This window comes from Trachypithecus francoisi, unplaced genomic scaffold (genome assembly GCF_009764315.1).
Source record: "Trachypithecus francoisi isolate TF-2019V2 unplaced genomic scaffold, Tfra_2.0 Lachesis_group12, whole genome shotgun sequence".
NCBI lineage: Eukaryota > Metazoa > Chordata > Mammalia > Primates > Cercopithecidae > Trachypithecus > Trachypithecus francoisi.
The window spans coordinates 80457738-80475795 of record NW_022681457.1 but is presented as its reverse complement, the minus strand read 5'-3'; the positions used below and the strand labels follow the sequence as shown (position 1 = coordinate 80475795).

Here is an 18058-nt window from a genome sequence, read left to right as displayed (position 1 = left end):
TCAACAATAAGGGTGCTTCCTTTCCTCCCTTGCTGAAGCCAGCCTGGGTTGCTCTCTTCAGGGCCATTTCCCTGACTCTCCAGGAGAGGGCAGCAGGGAGCCGTGCTGCCGAGAAGGTGTCCTGCATGGGACAGTGGCCAGTTAGGCAGGCCTGGCTCCAGCCCGCGCTGGGGAGTAGAGTGCAGCGGCTCCACCAGTCAGATTTCTTTGAAGGCTCTTCCCCCTCTGATTTTACTGGATAAAATCTCTAGAGCTTTGCCCTGGGTGGGCCCAGGGCTGGGAATCTCTGAGTCGGTCCCTGGGACAACCACCACTGGAGCATCTGGGGGTGGGGGTGCACACAGCTTTGTGTTTCTGGGAGCTTCCAGGAAGGTTCATCACCCCAGACTAGATCAAGTTGCCCAGTCCACATTATGCCTCAAATGTAGTAAAATGCCTCACTCGGCAGTATCTGCTTGTTTTCCCGTCAGACAGCAGCTCTGTGAGGACAGTGTCTTCCTCCCTGCCCTCTCTCCCCTCTGAGAACAGTACCCGGTACCTAGTAGGTACTCAATAAATCAGCTGGGCATGGTGGCTCATGCCTGTAACCCCAGCACTTTGGGATGCCAGGGCGGGTGGATCACCTGAGGTCAGGATTTCGAGACTAGCCCGGCCAACATGTCGAAACCCTGTCTCTACTAAAAATACAAAAACAAGCCAGGCATGGAGGCAGGTGCTTGTAATCCCAACTACTAGGGAGGCTGAGGCAGGAGAATCGCTTAAACCTGGGAGGCGGAAGTTGCAATGAGCTGAGATCGCGCCACTGCACTCCAGCCTGGCCAACAGAGTGAGACTCTGTCTCAAAAAAACAAAACAAAACAAAAAAAACTGTCCATTCAGTTCCAGGTGTGTTTTTAAAAAAGAAAATAAATGTTAGGATGTTAAAATTTAAAAAATAAAAGAGAAATGACCTGTCTGGTGACAGTGCCTGAGTCTGCCCATGCCTCTCTGAAGGACAGCAGCTGTGTTCGCTATGCTCTGGGTCCTTGAGAATAGTGACCCCGTCTTACCTGTCTTTGAGTGTCTACAGCCCAGCACAGAGGTTGGCACAGGGAAACTGGGTCCTTCAGGGTCAGAGCACTCGGGCCTGGGCTTAGAGGATCTGTGGTGACTTGCGGTATCCTCGGACCCTCGTGCATTTCAGTCATGACTTTCCATTACATGTGGAGAAAGCCTCAAACCCTTAGCCTGGCATGGGAGGCCCTGTGTTATATGATGCCTGCTGGCCTCCTCTGTCTTATCAGCGTCCCACCTGCTCCCAACCCCAGCTCCAGTTTGCCTCCTGCCCTCTGCTCACCTGCTCCCAATCTCTCTATTTTCCTCTCTCCCTTCTCTGGGAAGCCCTGACTGCCTGGTCTTACCCCATCCCCTTAGCACCAAGCACTAGCCCCTTTGTGTCCCCATGACACCCCTGCATACACCTGGACCGAGGCACCTGCCCCACTGTGATTAGCGATCTGTCTCCCCACTACCCTGTGAGCTCCTCAGGACAGGGGCTCTGGGCCGTTCATACCCACCATGGGGACACAGGGCCTGGCAGAGCAGAGGCGTGAATGTTGTGGAATGAATGGTGGAGGCCTGCCAGCATGCCCCCAAAGCCCTATGCCCAGGGGTTCCCCAGCAAGACACGGGGAATTTCCAACTGGTGGGTGGAGGGCACAGCAGGATGACCTGAGACTCTGGTCTCTGTCGCCTCTGAACAAAATGTGCCATGATGTCTTGATCACAGCACCCCCGGCTCAGAGACCTTCCATGGCGTCTTTTGTTCTGCATCATAAAGTCTAAGCCTAATCCTGGCAAGTTCTTTATGAAAGCAGTACCACTTCCTAGGCTACCTGAAGCCCATGCATTCTCCCCACACCTGTTACTCTCATCAGAGCAGGCTCCCTCCAGCCTTGGGGCCAGCCTCTGCTCATTGGGGACAGGGCCTTTACCCACACTCTTATTCTCCCCAGGATCTGCCCCTCCTTTCCCGAGTCTCCTCTGAAGGCTGGTTTGCTGGATTTCTGACGGCCTTCCTCACGGCTGCTCTGTAAAGATCCTGCAACTCAACATTCCATCTTCCATTGCTTTCCTTCTTTTTTTTTTTTTTTGAGATGGAGTCTCACTCTGTTGCCCAGGCTGGAGTGCAGTGGCGCGATCTCAGCTCACTGCAAGCTCCACCTCCCGGGTTCACGCCATTCTCCCGCACCTGCCACCACGCCCGGCTAATTTGTTTTCTTTGTATTTTTAGTAGAGACGGGGTTTCACCATGTTAGCCAGGATGGTCTCAGTCTCCTGACCTCATGATCCGCCCATCTCAGCCTCCCAAATTGCTGGGATTACAGGCATGAGCCACCGCACCCAGCCTCCATTTTCCATTGCTTTCTGTACATCAGGCTCTTCTCCTAAACCTCTTCACTCACCTCTACCCTCTCCCAGCCCAGCAGGGAGCTGAACCTGCAGCAGGCACCCGACTTTGTCTTCAGATGGCTGCCCAGTGGGGACAGGGTTGCCACCCCAGGTCCCACGGGTGCCTCACCTCCAGTACTCCTCGCTGGGGCTGGTCCTCTGGAGGCTGTGGTTGAGCAGGTGGGAGAGGTTGCTGGGCAAGGCGGCTGGCCGAGAGCCATTGGTGAGGTTGGAGGCGTCCAGCACACCAGCACAGTCACGCGTGTTCCAGGGGTTATTGCAGTAGGCCCAGGGCAGCACGTGCGTCATGGACGAGAAGAAGTAGTAGAAGGCAATGCAGATGACCACGTTGTAGTAGATACCGATGTAGGTGGACACCACCATCATACCATAGCCCACGCCTGCAGGAGGGGAGGGGCAGGGGGGAGGAGCCTCACGCATCCAACAGGAGGAGGTGAGGTTAATAATTTCTTTTTTTCTTTTTTTTTTTTTTTGGGACGGAGTCTTGCTCTGTTGCCCACGCTCTGTCACCCAGACTGGAGTGCAGTGGTGCAATCTTGGCTCACTGCAAGCTCCACTTCCCGGGTTCATGCCATTCTCCTACCTCGGCCTCCCAAGTAGCTGGGACTACAGGCGCCCACCACCATGCCGGGCTAATTTTTTTGTATTTTTAGTAGAGACGGGGTTTCACTGTGTTAGCCAGGATGGTCTCGATCTCCCACCTTGTGATCCGCCTGCCTCGGCCTCCCAAAGTGCTGGGATTACAGGCGTGAGCCACCGCACCCGGTGTTTTTTTTTTTTTTTGAGACAGAGTTTTTGCTTTTCTTGCCCAGGCTGCAGTGCAATGGCGCGATCTCGGCTCACTGCAACCTCCACCTCCCGGGTAGCTGGGATCAAGCGATTCTCCCGCCTCAGCCTCCCGAGTAGCTGGGATTACAGGCATCTCCACCACAACCGGCTAATTTTGTATTTTTAGTAGAGATAGGGTTTCTTTTTCCTTTTTTTTTTTTTTTTTTTTTTTGAGATGAAGTCTCCCTCTGTCACCCAGGCTGGAGTGCAGTGGCGCGATCTCGGCTTACTGCAAGCTCCGCCTCCTGGGTTCACGCCATTCTCCCGCCTCAGCCTCCTGAGTAGCTGGGACTGCAGGCGCCCGCCACCAGGCAGGGCTAATTTTGTTTTTGTATTTTTAGTAGAGACAGGGTTTCACTGTGTTAGCCAGTATGGTCTCGATCTCCTGACCTTGTGATCCGCCCACCTCGGCCTCCCAAAGTGCTGGGATTATAGGCGTGAGCCACCACACCAGGCCAAGATGGGGTTTCTCCATGTTGGTTAGGCTGGTCTCAAACTCCTGACCTCAGGTGATCCGCCCACCTCGGCCTCCCAAAGTGCTGGGATTACAGGCGTGAGCCACTGTGCCCGGCCCAAGGTTAATAATCTCTAAGGTCCCAAGGGACAGGCTGAGATGGAGGGCCATAGGAAGGCCAGGTCGAGGTCTTGGTAGGGGTAAGTCGGCCAGGGGGCCAAAGGAGTTTTGTGTGTACACGTGGTAGGAGGGGAGGGTGGCGGCCAAGTAAACATGGGTCCCAGCATGCATACCATAGCTTAGGCCATCGATGTGGGGCTTGGGGTCAGCATCAGGGCTCTACAGAGGTCAGCCGTGTTTGTACAGATGGGCGCGTTGGCGCGGCCATCAGAGGCCGTTGTGTGTTTGTGTGTGTGTGAGCGAGGGCCCCGCCCAGGCCTCACCTTTGAACATGGGGCTGATCCTCCAGACCCCCAGGCACCCCTGGCTCGCAAACTGGCCGAAGGAGAGCTCCATGAAGAAGAGAGGGATGCCGCAGAAGATGAGCATGATGAAGTAGGGGAACATGAAGGCGCCTGGTAGGCAGGGAGAGGTCTGGCTCAGGAGTGGGCTTGGAGGGATCTCACCCTGGGCTTCCTGCTCAGAACCCAACAGCAAAACCTTCGTGATTGGGTAGGACCCAGGGAGGAGTGTGCCAGGCTTGAGCAGGAGCCTGGGCTGAGGCACACCACCCCCAGCCTGTCTTTGAACTTGACAGAGGCTCTCAGGAAGTCTGCTCAGAGTGGAATCCAGGCCCCTGAGCCTCCATATTTGGGTGGGATTTGATGGTTTAACCAAGCGATTTCACAAGCATAAGTTGCTGAGATCCTCAAATATCCTGAACCATTTAGGGGGGCTGCTGAACCCCAGGGAATAGAACAGGGAGCCTTGAGTGGGGGTTAGGTCCTTTCTTGCCTCTCCTCACCTCAAAGGGGGCCAACTGGCAGGGCCAGGCCCGAACAACAGACTGCCAGGGTCTGGGGTGGCCTGCCTTAGGCAAAGGGTGCCTAAGCCAGGGATGGGGGCAAAGGAGGCCAAGGCCGGAGGCCAGCCTTTATCTGGAGTGGGTCTGTGCCAGGGAGAGGCTGGCCCAGGCCCTAGTGGGTGGGCTCTACCCAAGTGGGTGGTCCCTGCCCTGTGCCCGCTGGGTACCTCCCCCGTTGCGATAGCAGAGGTATGGGAAGCGCCAGACATTGCCCAGGCCCACGGCATAGCCCACGCTCGTCAGTACAAACTCGATCTGGTTGCCCCAGTTGCCCCGTTTGAGGTTCTGGTCCCTCTTGGTGGCCTCGCTGGGCACAGCACCATTCTGTGGGGACAGGAGAGAAGCTACCATCAGCAAGGCATTTGTGCTCCATGCCTGACCCTCTGGGCCTCCCCCAGCAGGGAAACCATGGACCCTCCAACACCCCTCCCCGGGCTTCCCCTCTGCTGGCAGGAGCTTCAGGCAGGCCTGGCAAGGAGGGCAGCAGAGAGTAGTGGCTGCCAGAGGGCGCCAAGCAGAGCTTCCCTCACCAGCCCCACAGCACCCAGTGCCAGGTGCACAGCCCACCTGAGGAGCTGCTGCCAGCGTCTGGGAGGCGGGACACTGAAGAGGGAGCTAGGGCCAGGAGCCCCTAAGCCCCTCCAAAACCTCCCCTTGCACCTCTGGGTAAGGACCTGGGAGCAGCTGAGCCTCATACCAAGCAGCCAAGTCAGGCTGGGCACAAAGGGGCCTGTGTCCAGACAGCCCCCCCACCCGTTGCCTACCACATCACCAGGCTGAGCACGCTGCCCCTGGGCAGGCGACAGCGGAGGAGGGGAGGCTAGACCCCTCCCCCAGCTGAAGGCTTCTTCCTGGGGGCACAGAGTGGGCAGGGCTGGGAGGAAATGGGGGAGCAGCTGAGCTGGGCCAGACCTGGGGCGGGCATTCTGGGACTCCAGGTGGGAGGGTCCGGGGAGCTAGCTACACTGCCCATGACTGGGGAGGAGCCCTGGGGAGCTGACCTGGGCCATGGCTAGGGAGTGCTGGGCCATGAGTTGGGGAAGGAGACCAGAGTTGTAGGCCTCATGCCAGACTTTGAGGACAGACTCTGCTAGGGAAATGGAAGGAGTGGCTCTGGAAAAGCACGGCAGGGAGAAGGACCTCTGAACAGGGAGAAGCATCACCTGCAGGGGAGGGGGCCGAAGGTCAGGAGAGGCAGATGCGGGGATTTGCCCCAGGGAAGAATGTGGGGCCTGCAGGACTGGGCTGGTGGCCTGGGCCTCACTGAGGACAGCCCCTTGTGAAACCCCAGGCCCAAAAGCTGAAACTGGCTCTGCAAGTCCCTTGGTTAAAGAAGTCCCTTAGTAAGTGCCATGCTCCTTCCACCTCCCTCCCACAGTGAGCAGGAAATTAACCAGAGCCCGAGGGCCCCAAGGGGTCTCACTAGGGAGACATGGGCTCAGTGTCACCAATAGAAACACAGAGAGACCTTAGTGCCAGAGACAGCCTCCCAGAGGTGGGCTATTCCCCTAAGAGAAACAGACAGACCCGGCATCAGAGATGGAGCCCCGTAGCCTCAGAGAGATGCCAATGATGTCACACTGACCCTCCACTTGAAAGAGACATATTCAAGGACAGCAGTCACTCTGGCCAATAAGCAAGGCAGCCTGGTGCAGGTGAAATGCTATCACACCCTGATGCTTATGAACAAACACAGACGGGACGAATGGTCTCCCTGGGCCCCAGGTGCCTTGGATAGGCCAGGTGGGAACGCAGGCAAAGGAGGCACCAAGATCTGATGGGTGGGCACTGCAGCACAGACACCTTTGTGGGCAGCCACCCTGTGCACCCAATCCAGCAACGACCCTGGCGAGATGTGACCCTCATACACTCCACAGAGGGCAGGGGCACAGTGCCAGGGACCATGGGTTTCCTTCGGGGAGCACCCAGAACAAATCGGTGGCTGAACAAGCCTTCTTTCATTCATTCGTTGATTCATTCATGCAATGGCAGATTTATGGACACCGGCTATGTGCCAGGCACTGTGTCAGGAAGCGGAACTTCAGCAGAGAGCTCCTACCCGCTCAGAGATGGAAGTCCAGTGGGTGCGCAAGCCATTAATGAAATGTACACACCTATCATCTTTAGATGTGGCTTCAGTGTGACCATAGAGGGGATCATCTCAAAATCACAAGACTATGGAAGGAGGACAAGGCGGGAAAGCAGGACTGAGGTCAAGGAAGGCCTCCCTGATGAAGAGGCTTGAAGACATGCTTAGCCCTGGGAGAGGGTGGCCCCGGCCCGAGTGTGCCTTCTGTGACATGCCCCTACAGAATCCTGCCTGAGCACGTCACCACCTCCTGGGGCCTTCACTGGGGCAGGTGTGGCAAGATCACAGAGTCAAGGGGCCATCTTTTGGAGGCTGTGAGGCCTGCTGGGGGTGGTTTCTCTGGTCCCAAACAAACATCAGCCAAATAGGGCTCCTATATGTTGACCCTACAATGCCAGTTTTCTTCTGTCCCAGGGTTGTTTACTGAGGGCCACAATGCCTGATTGTGCCAGCGGCACAGAGCAGCAGTTAGAGCTGTGAAAGGAACAACGGATGGTCCAGGATGGCCCCATGGGCAGGGGAAGGGCAAGGCCCTTTTCAGAGATCCAGGTTCCCAAGGCTTGAAGACCAAGGCCTGCCTCCTGTTCCCAGCAGGATGAGGGACAGATGCCCCATACCCCCCGACCAAATGGGACCACATTTGGATCCCTGAAGTCTGCTCCTTCCCTGGCATGGGAGGGTACGGGGAAGATGGTGATGCTTCCAGCCACGTGCCACAGACAGCTGCCTGCCTGAGCCCTCAAGAGCCAACCGCTGCTCCGTTAATGAGCCGTGTGCTAACCAGCTCAGCCGTGCAGGCTGTAACCCAGGGAGGCCACAGCTCCCAGGACAGGGGCTGAACTGGGGTTGGCGATAGGGCTCTGGCAGGAAGTTCCTGACAACACTAAAGGTCTGCTATGTGCAGAGGATCCTCGCAGAAGCAGCACCCACTTCTGCTTGGGCCTGGGTCCCAGCACTGTGGCGTTCGACCACGGGAACCTGGCCCAGGCTTGGCCTCTGACTTCAACTCCAGGGCTGTCTATGTTCAGGTGGCTTGGCTGGGGAGGGCTGAGCTCTCAGCGGAGGACAGAGCAAGCCTACCTTTCTCCAAGCAAACTGCAGGAAAGACCCTCCAAAAAAAATCCAGGCACTTTCTGGGTGCTCTAGCTCCCTTCCTCGTCCAGATCTTCTCTGGGGACCACCCCCTGACTTCCCTCCTGAGCAGCTAAATCTTTTTCAATACTGTATGGCTTTTTTTTTTTCTCCCTTCTTGCATAATCTTTCCTATTCTAAGCTTCTAGTTTTTCTTGATCTGCTGGGTGGACGGCTGTGTCACTGATATGAACTGTCCCTGCAGTGGTCATCAGCTGAGGTGCCCATGGAAAGATCCCTTTGTGCTCACGATTTGACCCAGACTGGCTGCCCGTCTGCCTAAGCCAGCTCAGCCCCATGGATGGGCTCTGCTCCAGGCTTCTCCTACCCCCTGCCACTGTCACCACCATCTGCACCCCTCTGCTCACCCTCACTCACTTGCTCACATCTCAGTGGGGAATTAAACCATAGCGACATGGTTCCCTCTGGCTTGGCCCCCTCCTCTGCAGGCTCCCTAAACAGCCCCTACATGCCCTGTCACCCTTCCTGGCAGCTCTGAGAGGCCACCGCCAGGACAAAGCAGCCTCCACTTGCCACTGTCATGGGCCCAGCAGGTGGTCTCCAGGACAGGACTACCTACCCTGCCCTGTCCCCAAGCTCTCCCAGCCATGGAAGGAATGGAGGCTTTCCTTCCATGGTGGGGTGGGGTGAGCTGGCACGCACACACACACACACACACACACACACACCCTTCAGATGTTCCCTTACCCTTAGAAGCAGTCATCGAGACAGCAGTGTCCACTCTGGCACAAGGACTTATGATCTTGCTTGGTTTAACAGCCTCCCACCCCGTCCCTGCCTAGCTGGGAGAGCCACACTGAGCAAAGTCACTTACATAAGTCTTTTACACAGCCCTCTGCTTGGCTGATTTACTGCTCTGGCTGAGCCCCTGGAATTAAGGCTGCTCAGCTCTGAGGGCAGAACCCAGATCTCCCACTCTGCCCTGGGCTTGGCCGAGGTGGGGCACCGGTGCAGGCAAGAACCCTGGTGCTCTAGGGCCCACTCCTCCAGTACAGACCTGGGCAAGTCACTTCCAGTCTTGGTATCTCAGCATCGCTGTCTATGAAAGCAGGGGACGGACTAGATAAACTCACTATCAGATTGGGTGCTTTCAGGATGGCATGGCCATAGACTAGATAACCTCACTATCAATCGATCTGCCAGATTCCCAGGCCAGACAGTCTCAGCAGCTATTCATATTCCATAGCTCTCCCTCACCTGGAATTTTGCTATTTCTGACTTTCCCCTGTACATTCCATTAGTTCCCACTAGCTTTCCAGATTACTAAAAAAAAAAAAAAAGCCCTTTTCTTTCTGATTATAAAAGCTTAATAAGCTATCACAAAAAAATTAGAAAATACAGAAAAAGGTAAAGAGGAAATGCAGTGGCAAAGCCCAGTCCCAGAGCGAACCAGGGCCAGTCTGAGGATGCACTCCCGCCTTCTGCTCTTGCACAGACTCAGAGCCCAGCTCTCCACCCTGGACGGTGACTGCTCTGGTGTGAGCCTCCCGCCTCCCACATCAGTGCCCAGTGGATATTTTTGTGAATTGTGAGCTTCCCCCTCCAGCTCTGGGTGGACACTGAGGAACCCTGGAGCTGCCCTGGCTGGGCGGGCCCCTCTGCGACCCAGCAGGCTTTGTGTTTAGGACTCTCCAGCCCCAGGGTTTGCTCATGGGATGAAGTCCCATCCAAGACAAACTTCATGGAGGAGAATGGGCAAGACCTCACATCCCAGACTGACTTTGAGCCCAATCAGATCGCTGGCAACTTTCTCTAAGCCCCACTGGGGAATGTAGACAGAACAGCCATTACAGTAAATTGTGGCTGCTTCAGAAGACCCCACGACCTCCTTCCTGCCAGGTATCCCTCGGTGTTTGTTCTCTCCCATCAGTCCAGGGCCCAGGCTGGCCCACAGGTAGCACCTACCCTGCAATGACAGAATCTTCTGTCCTTCACCTACATGGCACTGAGTAGGGGCAGAGAGACCCAGCTGCAGCTCTGATCTCTGGCCTCAGTTACCTGGATACGGGAGAGTCTGGGGCTGGGGGTGGAGGGGCAGAACATGGGTAAATCTCCCCTGGGCCGAGCAGTCCCCAGTGGCCATTAGTGCCTCCTGCCTCAAGGAAAACCTCAGAGCCATCTCTGGGCACCTCTCAGGACTCCAGGTGCCTTGAGTCCAGGCCTTCATATAGCAGGTGAGAGAAGCAAGAATACACCTTGTGCTTATCCATTGCAGAGCCCTGACTGGCAGCAAGGGACCTGCCAATATGGTGGGCAGCAGACAGATGACTGGCACCCCCAGGCATGCTGGGCTCCACTCCAGGAGGCCCTGGGAAGAGTGATGGAGGATCCCGGGTGGGCCCTGGCCAGCTCCTCGCTTCCCACCCCAGACAAGCCCAGCAGGGAAGACTGGAAGCAATGGTCCTGTCCTGCGCTGTAGCGGCTGGGGGCAGCGTCTGCCCTCACCGACTGGCAGCAGGCAGGCACTCTGGGAAGTGGCTTTGGTTCTTGACCCTAGCAGTCCTGAGGTTTGAGGGCAGCCCTGCGTACTGCTCCTCCCAGACCCATCCCACATCGCCTCAGAGGACATTCCCTCTTTTGCCTTCTGAAGGTCAAGTTGGGATGTCCTACAGGGGAGAAGGGTAGCTTTTGAGTCTCCTCATCCTCGCTGCCATCTGCTGACATCTCCACCCGTCGCCAGAGTCCAGGGATGAGGACACACCAGCTCCCAGCCCATGCGGGCACTTGCCCTGGACCCTGGAAAATGTTCCGTGGGGTCTCTCTCTTTCCATCTGAGACTTTTGCCCCATCCCCTTCCCCCACCCTTCACCACTGAAACCATGTACCACGTTTCCCTGCCCCCTCACCCACTCTCCCCATAGGAGTAACTGCCGTGGCACAGACAATGAGGCTGTATTGATTAGTACAATTCCTGGGCACCTCCGGCCCGTCTCCCCGGGAGCTAGGACAATGCAGCTTTGATACACAGAGCAGATTCTCAGCAGGTCCTTGGGCTGGGGGAGTCCTCACACCCCCACTCTCCTCCCCCGCGCCCCCACCACACAGCTAACTCTTCCTGCACTCCTTTGCACAGTTGCAACTTTCTGGGTCACTTTGGCTGGTGTCTGTCTTGCTTGCCGGCTGTGCCTGCCCCTCCCTGGCACGGACCACTCAGCCCCTCTCCCCACCCGCAGCCCAGCCTCTCAGCCTGCCTGGCACCAAGGAGGGGGCTCAACCTTCTGGAAGGTGACTGACCTGTTCTGGGGAAGAGGGGGCCACAGGTCCATGAGCCACGGCCATCCCGGGGCGAGCGATCGCAGCCCGCGTGTCTCCGCCGCTCATTCACACCTCTGCCAGCTCCAGGGCGACACTGACGCATCCCCTGCCTCTCCCACTGCTGGGCTGGGCAGCGTCAATTACTTTCACCTCATCTCCTCCCGAAGCTCTGCCTACCCCCTCCCCTGGCCCTGCCCCTCTGGCCAGTCCTCATGCAGCCCAGCACGGGTGCTCCGAAGCTGGAGACTGGGGTGTGTGGGGTTTGTTCTGTTTTTCCCTTGTTCCCAGCAAGTAACTGGAACAAAACACACACGCGCACACACACACACACAACACACACACACACACACACACACACCAGTCAGGCAGAGCGGGTGAGAGGGTGGCTCACTGCCCCCACAGAGCTGACCAGACACTGTCTGAGCCCACAGGCTGGGCTCCTGGTAGGGTAGTTGGGTGACTGATGAGTGATGGGGTCTGCCCTCTTGGGCCCTAGATGGTGACTGGCAGCAGGATGGAAGGCACAGTCCACAGGGAAGCACCAGAGCAGCTCAGGCTCCTCGGAGGGGTGCAGGCTGGGAGAAACCAAGCCCTAGGGCTGCTAGGGCTGTACCTGACCCCCCCGCCCCACCAGAGATGGGGACTCCCAACCTGCCAGGATGATGGGGCGTCTTTCTAGGAGAATGTGACTGACCACGCAAGAAAGCCCTGGCCTAGTGAACCACGCTGTCATCTGTCTGAACAAAGATGGTGTTAGCCAAGGGGGCAGTCATCCCAGAGTCCAGACAAAGGGGGGCTGTGGAATAAGAGCGCGTGAGGATTTGCACCGTGGTGCTCAGAAGCCGCGGTGCTAGTCTGGGAGTGTGTGCAGCGTGGGCTGGTAGGTCCAGTGGTGTCGTCACCATGACTGTGGTGGGATGCCACTCAGACCCATCCAGTCCCTTTCTCTGAGGCCACACACACTGGCCAGTCTCCTGTTGACCCCAAGATACCGCAGACCAGTGGCTCGGAAGGTGGGCATATGTGTTCCAGTGCCGGGAAGGTGTCAGGCCCTTTGGAAACTGGTCAGTCAGCAGAAGGCTTGGCTTATCGTAGGACCTCAGGAAATATCAGTCAGATGGACACGTGCATGAACTCTGGTGTAAGAACAGCTTTCCTGTGAGTTTGGTGAGTGTGCAACCCCGTAGGGAACATAAGGAGTTTTGTTAAGCACAGGATGACATTAAAAATGAAAAAACAGGGCCGGATTCGGTGGCTCATGCCTGTAATCCCAGCACTTTGGAAGGAGGGCAGATCACAAGGTCAGGAGTTCGAGACCGACCTGACCAACATGGTGAGACTAACCCCGTCTCTACTAAAAATACAAAATTAGCTGGGCGTGATGGCACATGCCTGTAATCCCTGCTACTCGGGAGGCTGAGGCGGGAGAATCGCTTGAACCCAGGAGGCGGAGGTTCCAGTGAGCCAAGATCATGCCATTGCACTCCAGCCTGGGCAACAAGAGCAAAACTCCCTCTCAAAAATAATAATAATAATAATAATAGTAAATAAAAATAAAAAGATAGCTGGGGCACAGTGGCTTAGGTCTGTTATCCCATTGCTTTGGGAAGCCAAGGCAGGAGGGTCACTTGAGGTTAGGAGTTCATGACCAGCCTGGACAACATAGTGAGATCCTGTCTCTACAAAAAACTGGCCAGGTGTGGTGGTGTGTACCTATAGTCCCAGCGACTCAGGAGACTGAGAAGGGAGGATTGCTTGTGCCCACACGTTGGAAGCTGTAGTGAGCTATGATCACACCACTGCACTCCAAACTGGGTGACAAAGTGAGACCTTGTTTCAAAAAATTAATAAAAAATAAATTTTAAAATAAGATAAAAAGTCACAGGCTTTAGAGTTTGACAGTCCTGGGCTCAAACCCTAGCTCTGTCAGTTTCTCACCATATATAACCTTAGGCAAGTCCCTTAACATGTCGGATCTCAGTTTTTGCGTCTCTAAAATGGGGATACCACCCGCCAATCATTGAACCTAGTGAGCAGTAGTAATAATGGTAACAGAAAATACATAGTAAGTGCTTGCTGTGGGCCAGGCACTGTCCTGGCTCAGCATACATGGGACACTTGCTTCAGAGACAGCCCGTCACCCTGTGGGCACTCACCTAGTATGGTACAAGTTAACTTCCCATACGTTAACTCATTGGGTCCTCCCAGCTGTCCCATGAGGTAGGTCCATTATTATCTCCATGTTGGTTTGGAGAAGATGGGGACAGGCCTTGGCTCAAGCAAGTGTCCTAAGGATGGCCTCAGATCCTACTGACTCAGCTGCTCACTCAGCCAGCCTCATGCGCCTGGTCCTCAGACACACTCCCTTGACTTCCTGCAGGCGCAGACTGAGGGCCAAGGCGCTGGCTGGGCCACTGGCTCCAGGAAGGTCCAGTCACCCATGATGCCCAAATGCTCACTTCCACCCAGGGTGGGCTCTGGGCTCTGGCTGCCCTGGCCTGGGCCGGGTGCCCAGAACAGGCAGCCCTGGCTGGACGGCTTTCCCTGCTCTGGCCATGGGGACAGGAGGCGGCAGCAGCCCAGCTGGGCCCTGGCCGTAATGAGACCTCATTAGCGAGATCCAGCTGCTCTAGCCCCACTTAGGAAGGCTGACACCCCAGCTCCCGCCTCTGACTTTTCCTAATAAGAATGGGCATGCTTCCAGAGGGGCAAGGAGGCTAGGGTCTTTGTTGTCCCCTGTGACTCTGGAGGGACGGTCCAGCTGAGCTGGGACTGAGAAGTGCCAGGGATGGGGGAGGGCTGCAGGGCGGCTGTGTGGGAGGCCGGGCTACAGGCCTCCCTGAGTAGGTGGGCTACAGAGGAAGTGGGGAGGAAGAGGGAGGGCAGGCCCCCTGACCTGAGAGGAAGCTGAAGAAGGCTGGGCCTTTTCCTCTGGATCTAGATATTGTCCATTTCACTGAGGAGCGGGTAGCTGCTAATCTAGGATGAGCGGAAGGTCATTGCTTAGGCTGTCCTGGCTAGAAGAGCACCTCCACTGTGCTAGGCCTTATCTAAGGAGAATGGCCATTGTGTGCCAATCCCTGAGCCAGGATAGCATTTACTGGGTGTCAAATCTTGTACTGGAAGCACCTGCTGTGTGCGAGAACCTGCATCAGTAGAATGCCCACCGTGTGCCATGTCCGATGCTGAGATAGCACTCATTGTGTGTCAGCCCCAGGTGAGGAGCCCCTATGGTGTGCTAGGTCCTGCTCTAAGGGAGGACCCCAGGTATGCTGAATTCTGTGCCAGGTAAAGACCCAATGTGTGCCCAGCTCTGAGCTGGGTGAGCGCCCACTGCGTGCCTGGCAGTGTGCTAGATGAATGCCTACAGGGTGACAGGCTGTCTTCTAAGGGAGTGTCTAATGTGTGCCAAGTCTGCACTAGCTGAGTATTTGCCACATGCTAAGACTTGGGTTAGGTGAGTGCCCAGGCAGGGACAGGCCCTCTACCAAGGGAGTGTCCAAGGTGTGCCAAACTTTGTGCTTGGTGGCCTCCCAGTAAGGCACCAAGCCTGCACTAGTTGAGCACTTGCTACATGCCAACACTTGGGCTGGGTGAGTCCCCACTATGTGCCAGGTCCTATGACGGGTGCTACAGACAGGAGGTGCCCAAACCCTCAGGGCAAAACATATGAGAACAGGTCAGGGTGGGGCAGCCCCTGGCGGCCTGTGGTGCTTGCAAGGCCTCCTGGGATTTGGATGCTCTGGCACCCAGAGCCCTAATCCAAATGAGTCTGTTCCTATTCATTGTGAGGCTTCCCCGTGGCAGAAACAATCAGCGTGCTCAGACATGAGAAGAGGTCAAGGAAGCCCGCCAAGACCCGGACTGCCCAAGACTCTGCATGAGTGGGCAGTGGCACTAGGGAGGGGACTGAGGTGGCCAGCCTGGGAAATGGTGTGACATTGGTGGGTGAAGGATTAAAACTGAGCTAGTGGGGGCTCTCTTGCCTCCTTTTCTTGGTTCCCCCTCCTTCAGCCCCTTGTCCTTTGAGACCTAGGTGGCCCTGCTCCACACGTGTATGAGGGCCTAGGTCTCCATGGAAGGACCACCCCACCCACCCCCTAGTGCCCCCAAGCATCCCAGCTGCTCCCAGGCTTGGAGGCACCCTGGCCAGCTGGGTTCTCGCACAGCCCTGTCCTAGGAGCTGCTGAGGCGTAAGGGAGGCAGCTGAGCTGGCCTGGCAGAGACCATCTGGGCTGGGAGTGAGGGAGGGACACGTGCAGTGGGCATGTGGGCCTGGGCATGTGCTGGTAAGCTGCTTGTTACCCATGGGGCACTGGCTGTAGCATCCAGCAGAAGCTCCAAGGATAACACAGGGTGTCTGCCGACACTGAAGAGACTTGGAGGGCCAGTGTCCTCACACCCAAACCTGGGTAAAGTGGGACAGAAGTGAGGATCCCATGGTAGGGGCCAGTGCCTGCTCCATGCATGCCAGCGTACAAACAGAGCAGCAGAAGCCACAGAGAACTGTGATGGTCCAAGTGCATGGTTACACACATGCCCCTTAACATCCTCTTTTTATCTACCAGGGTATCCAAAGAAGAAGCCTGTCAGAATGATGCTTCCTTAGTTACTGGCCATAGGAAGACATGAGAGACACAAACGTGCTGACTGGGCTGCCTGTGTTAGCAGAGATGGGGTTCGGCTGGGACCAGCTGCCCTGTGCACCTCAGAGGCTGTGTCTAGAGACAAGCACTGAACGGAGGTGGCTTCAGTCCCAAACTGGAACCCAAGAATAGAGTGGAATAGTCCAAGGTCATCAGCAGAGCTGAAAAGGAAGCAGGAATAGAATCTCCAAGCAACCACTGGGGGTGCCCATGGGACGGATGCTATGAGCCTCAAACGCAGCAACAGTGGGCAAAAGCCAAAGGGCAGAGAGCGGGGAGGAGAGCGAGCCTCAGCTATCTTTAGGCACATCCTAGTGCTGGGAACAGGAGTCCCAAGGCAGCATTCCCATCCACAGACAGGCTGGCTGGGCCGACCGAGAGAGCACAGTCCGGGAAGCTCAGTTCAGGCAGGGACTCTGGGACACTGGGACCCATGCCCTCTGTGCTGCTCATATCTTTCTGCCTGCCCTCCTCCCAGTCCTTCCAAGTCACTCTAGAGAAAGAAGAGCAACCAGGGAGGACTCAGAGGTTTCATGGGGCTCAGAATCTCCATGGTAGGAAGGGACAGGGCCACACCCCACTTCCTATCACAAGCCCATGGCAATTCCAAGACTTCTCCAGGAAAGGTGGGGCCATGTTTGGGTTCTCAGATGGGATTCACCCCTAGCAAGTGTTCAGGTTCATAAGACCTCCATCTGGGCCCATTTCTGACCACCCAGATTTCAGGAATCTCAGGAATACTTTCAGGAGCTTGGTTCATTCAGACTTACTCCAATCAGTCAATCAGTAGGGGGCTAGACAAGAGGAATGGGGCCAGGGGTTGGATGCTGGAGGTTCAGAACAGGGCCAGGTAGAAGATCCTGAGCTTGGAACAGAACCACCTGTTTCTCTCCCACAAACTGTCCTTTTTAAATTTTTTTAAATTTCTTTTCTTTTTTTTTTTTTTGAGACAGAGCCCTGCTCTATTGCCCAGGCTGGAGTGCAGTGGCATGATCTCGGCTCACTGTAGCTGGGATTACAGGTGCATACCACCACATCTGGCTAATTTTTGTAGTAGAGACAAGGTTTCACCATGTTGGCCAGGTTGGTCTCAAACTCCTGACCTCAGATGATCCGCCTGCCTCAGCCTCCCAAAGTGCTGGGATTACAGGCGTGAGCCACCACGCCCAGCCCAAGTTGTTCTTTTAAACTAGGTACTTTGAGTCCCAGAAATCTTTGGTGAGAGACAGGGCTTGTTTGGGGAGGGCTTAGTAAAGACCCCAGGCCAGTGAATCTTTCATTAAATGAGAAAAGCAACACCGGAGATTGACAGGATGGGAGCTGCTGAGGGAGGGACTGTCCATGGTCAGTCCCTGGTCCCCACCCCCGGCAGCTGTCCAGTCTAGCCTGTCCCCAGGGAAGAGCTCAAGAGAAGGAAGACAACCGTTGCCTCTGGGACAGGATTTGGCATCACTTTCCTGGTTCCTGCTCCTGGTGCTGACCTGGTCCCTCCATCAGCTAGTCTTGCTCCTTCAAGAACCTCACCCAGGCCAGGCGCAGTGGCTCACGCCTGTAATCCCAGCACTTTGGGAGGCCGAGGCATGTGGATCACCTGAGGTCAGAAGTTTGAGATCAGCCTGGCCAACATGGTGAAACACCGTCTCTACCAAAAATACAAAATTAGCTAGGCTTGGTGGCACATGCCTGTAATCCCAGCTACTCGGGAGGCTGAGGCATGAGAATCGCTTGAACCCGAGAGGGGGCAGAGGTTGCAGTGAGCCGAGATCACACCACTGCACTCTAGCCCAGGCACAGAGTGAGACTTGGTCTCAAAAAAATTACAAAAATAAAAAGAATCTCACCCACCCCCCTGTGTCTCATGGCCTCACCACTACCTCCCCTGTGCTCTAAGGTTGAGGGCAAAGAAAAGCCAGGACTTGGGGAAAGGGTGGAGAGAGATTTTCTGAGAGTCCTCAGGAGAGCACTCAAAACAAAATGTTGTTACTTTTCTTTTTTTTTTTTTTTTGAGGCGGAGTCTCGCTCTGTCGCCGGGACTGGAGTGCAGTGGCCAGATCTCAGCTCACTGCAAGCTCCGCCTCCCGGGTTTACGCCATTCTCCTGCCTCAGCCTCCCGAGTAGCTGGGACTACAGGCGCCCGCCATCTCGCCCGGCTAGTTTTT

General features: G+C 56.0%; 1 protein-coding gene across 6 annotated transcripts in view; it reads right to left on the bottom strand.

Annotated features, from left to right (window-relative positions):
• Positions 1–18058, bottom strand: part of SLC6A9 (solute carrier family 6 member 9) — a 35666-nt gene that overhangs the window by 9430 nt on the left and 8178 nt on the right. The window contains exons 1-5 of one of the 6 annotated variants that reach the window (XM_033226720.1): positions 11233–12467; positions 5759–5920; positions 4925–5081; positions 4177–4308; positions 2561–2831 (exon numbers count right to left, since the gene is read on the bottom strand). In XM_033226720.1, coding sequence (XP_033082611.1) covers positions 2561–2831; positions 4177–4308; positions 4925–5081; positions 5759–5920; positions 11233–11319 — 809 coding nt within the window. In that variant the 5' untranslated portion in view covers positions 11320–12467. Of the gene's footprint in view, positions 1–2560; positions 2832–4176; positions 4309–4924; positions 5082–5758; positions 5921–11232; positions 12468–18058 lie in introns of those variants that run through there. The other 5 variants (XM_033226716.1, XM_033226717.1, XM_033226721.1 and 2 more) reach the window with 5 other exon arrangements.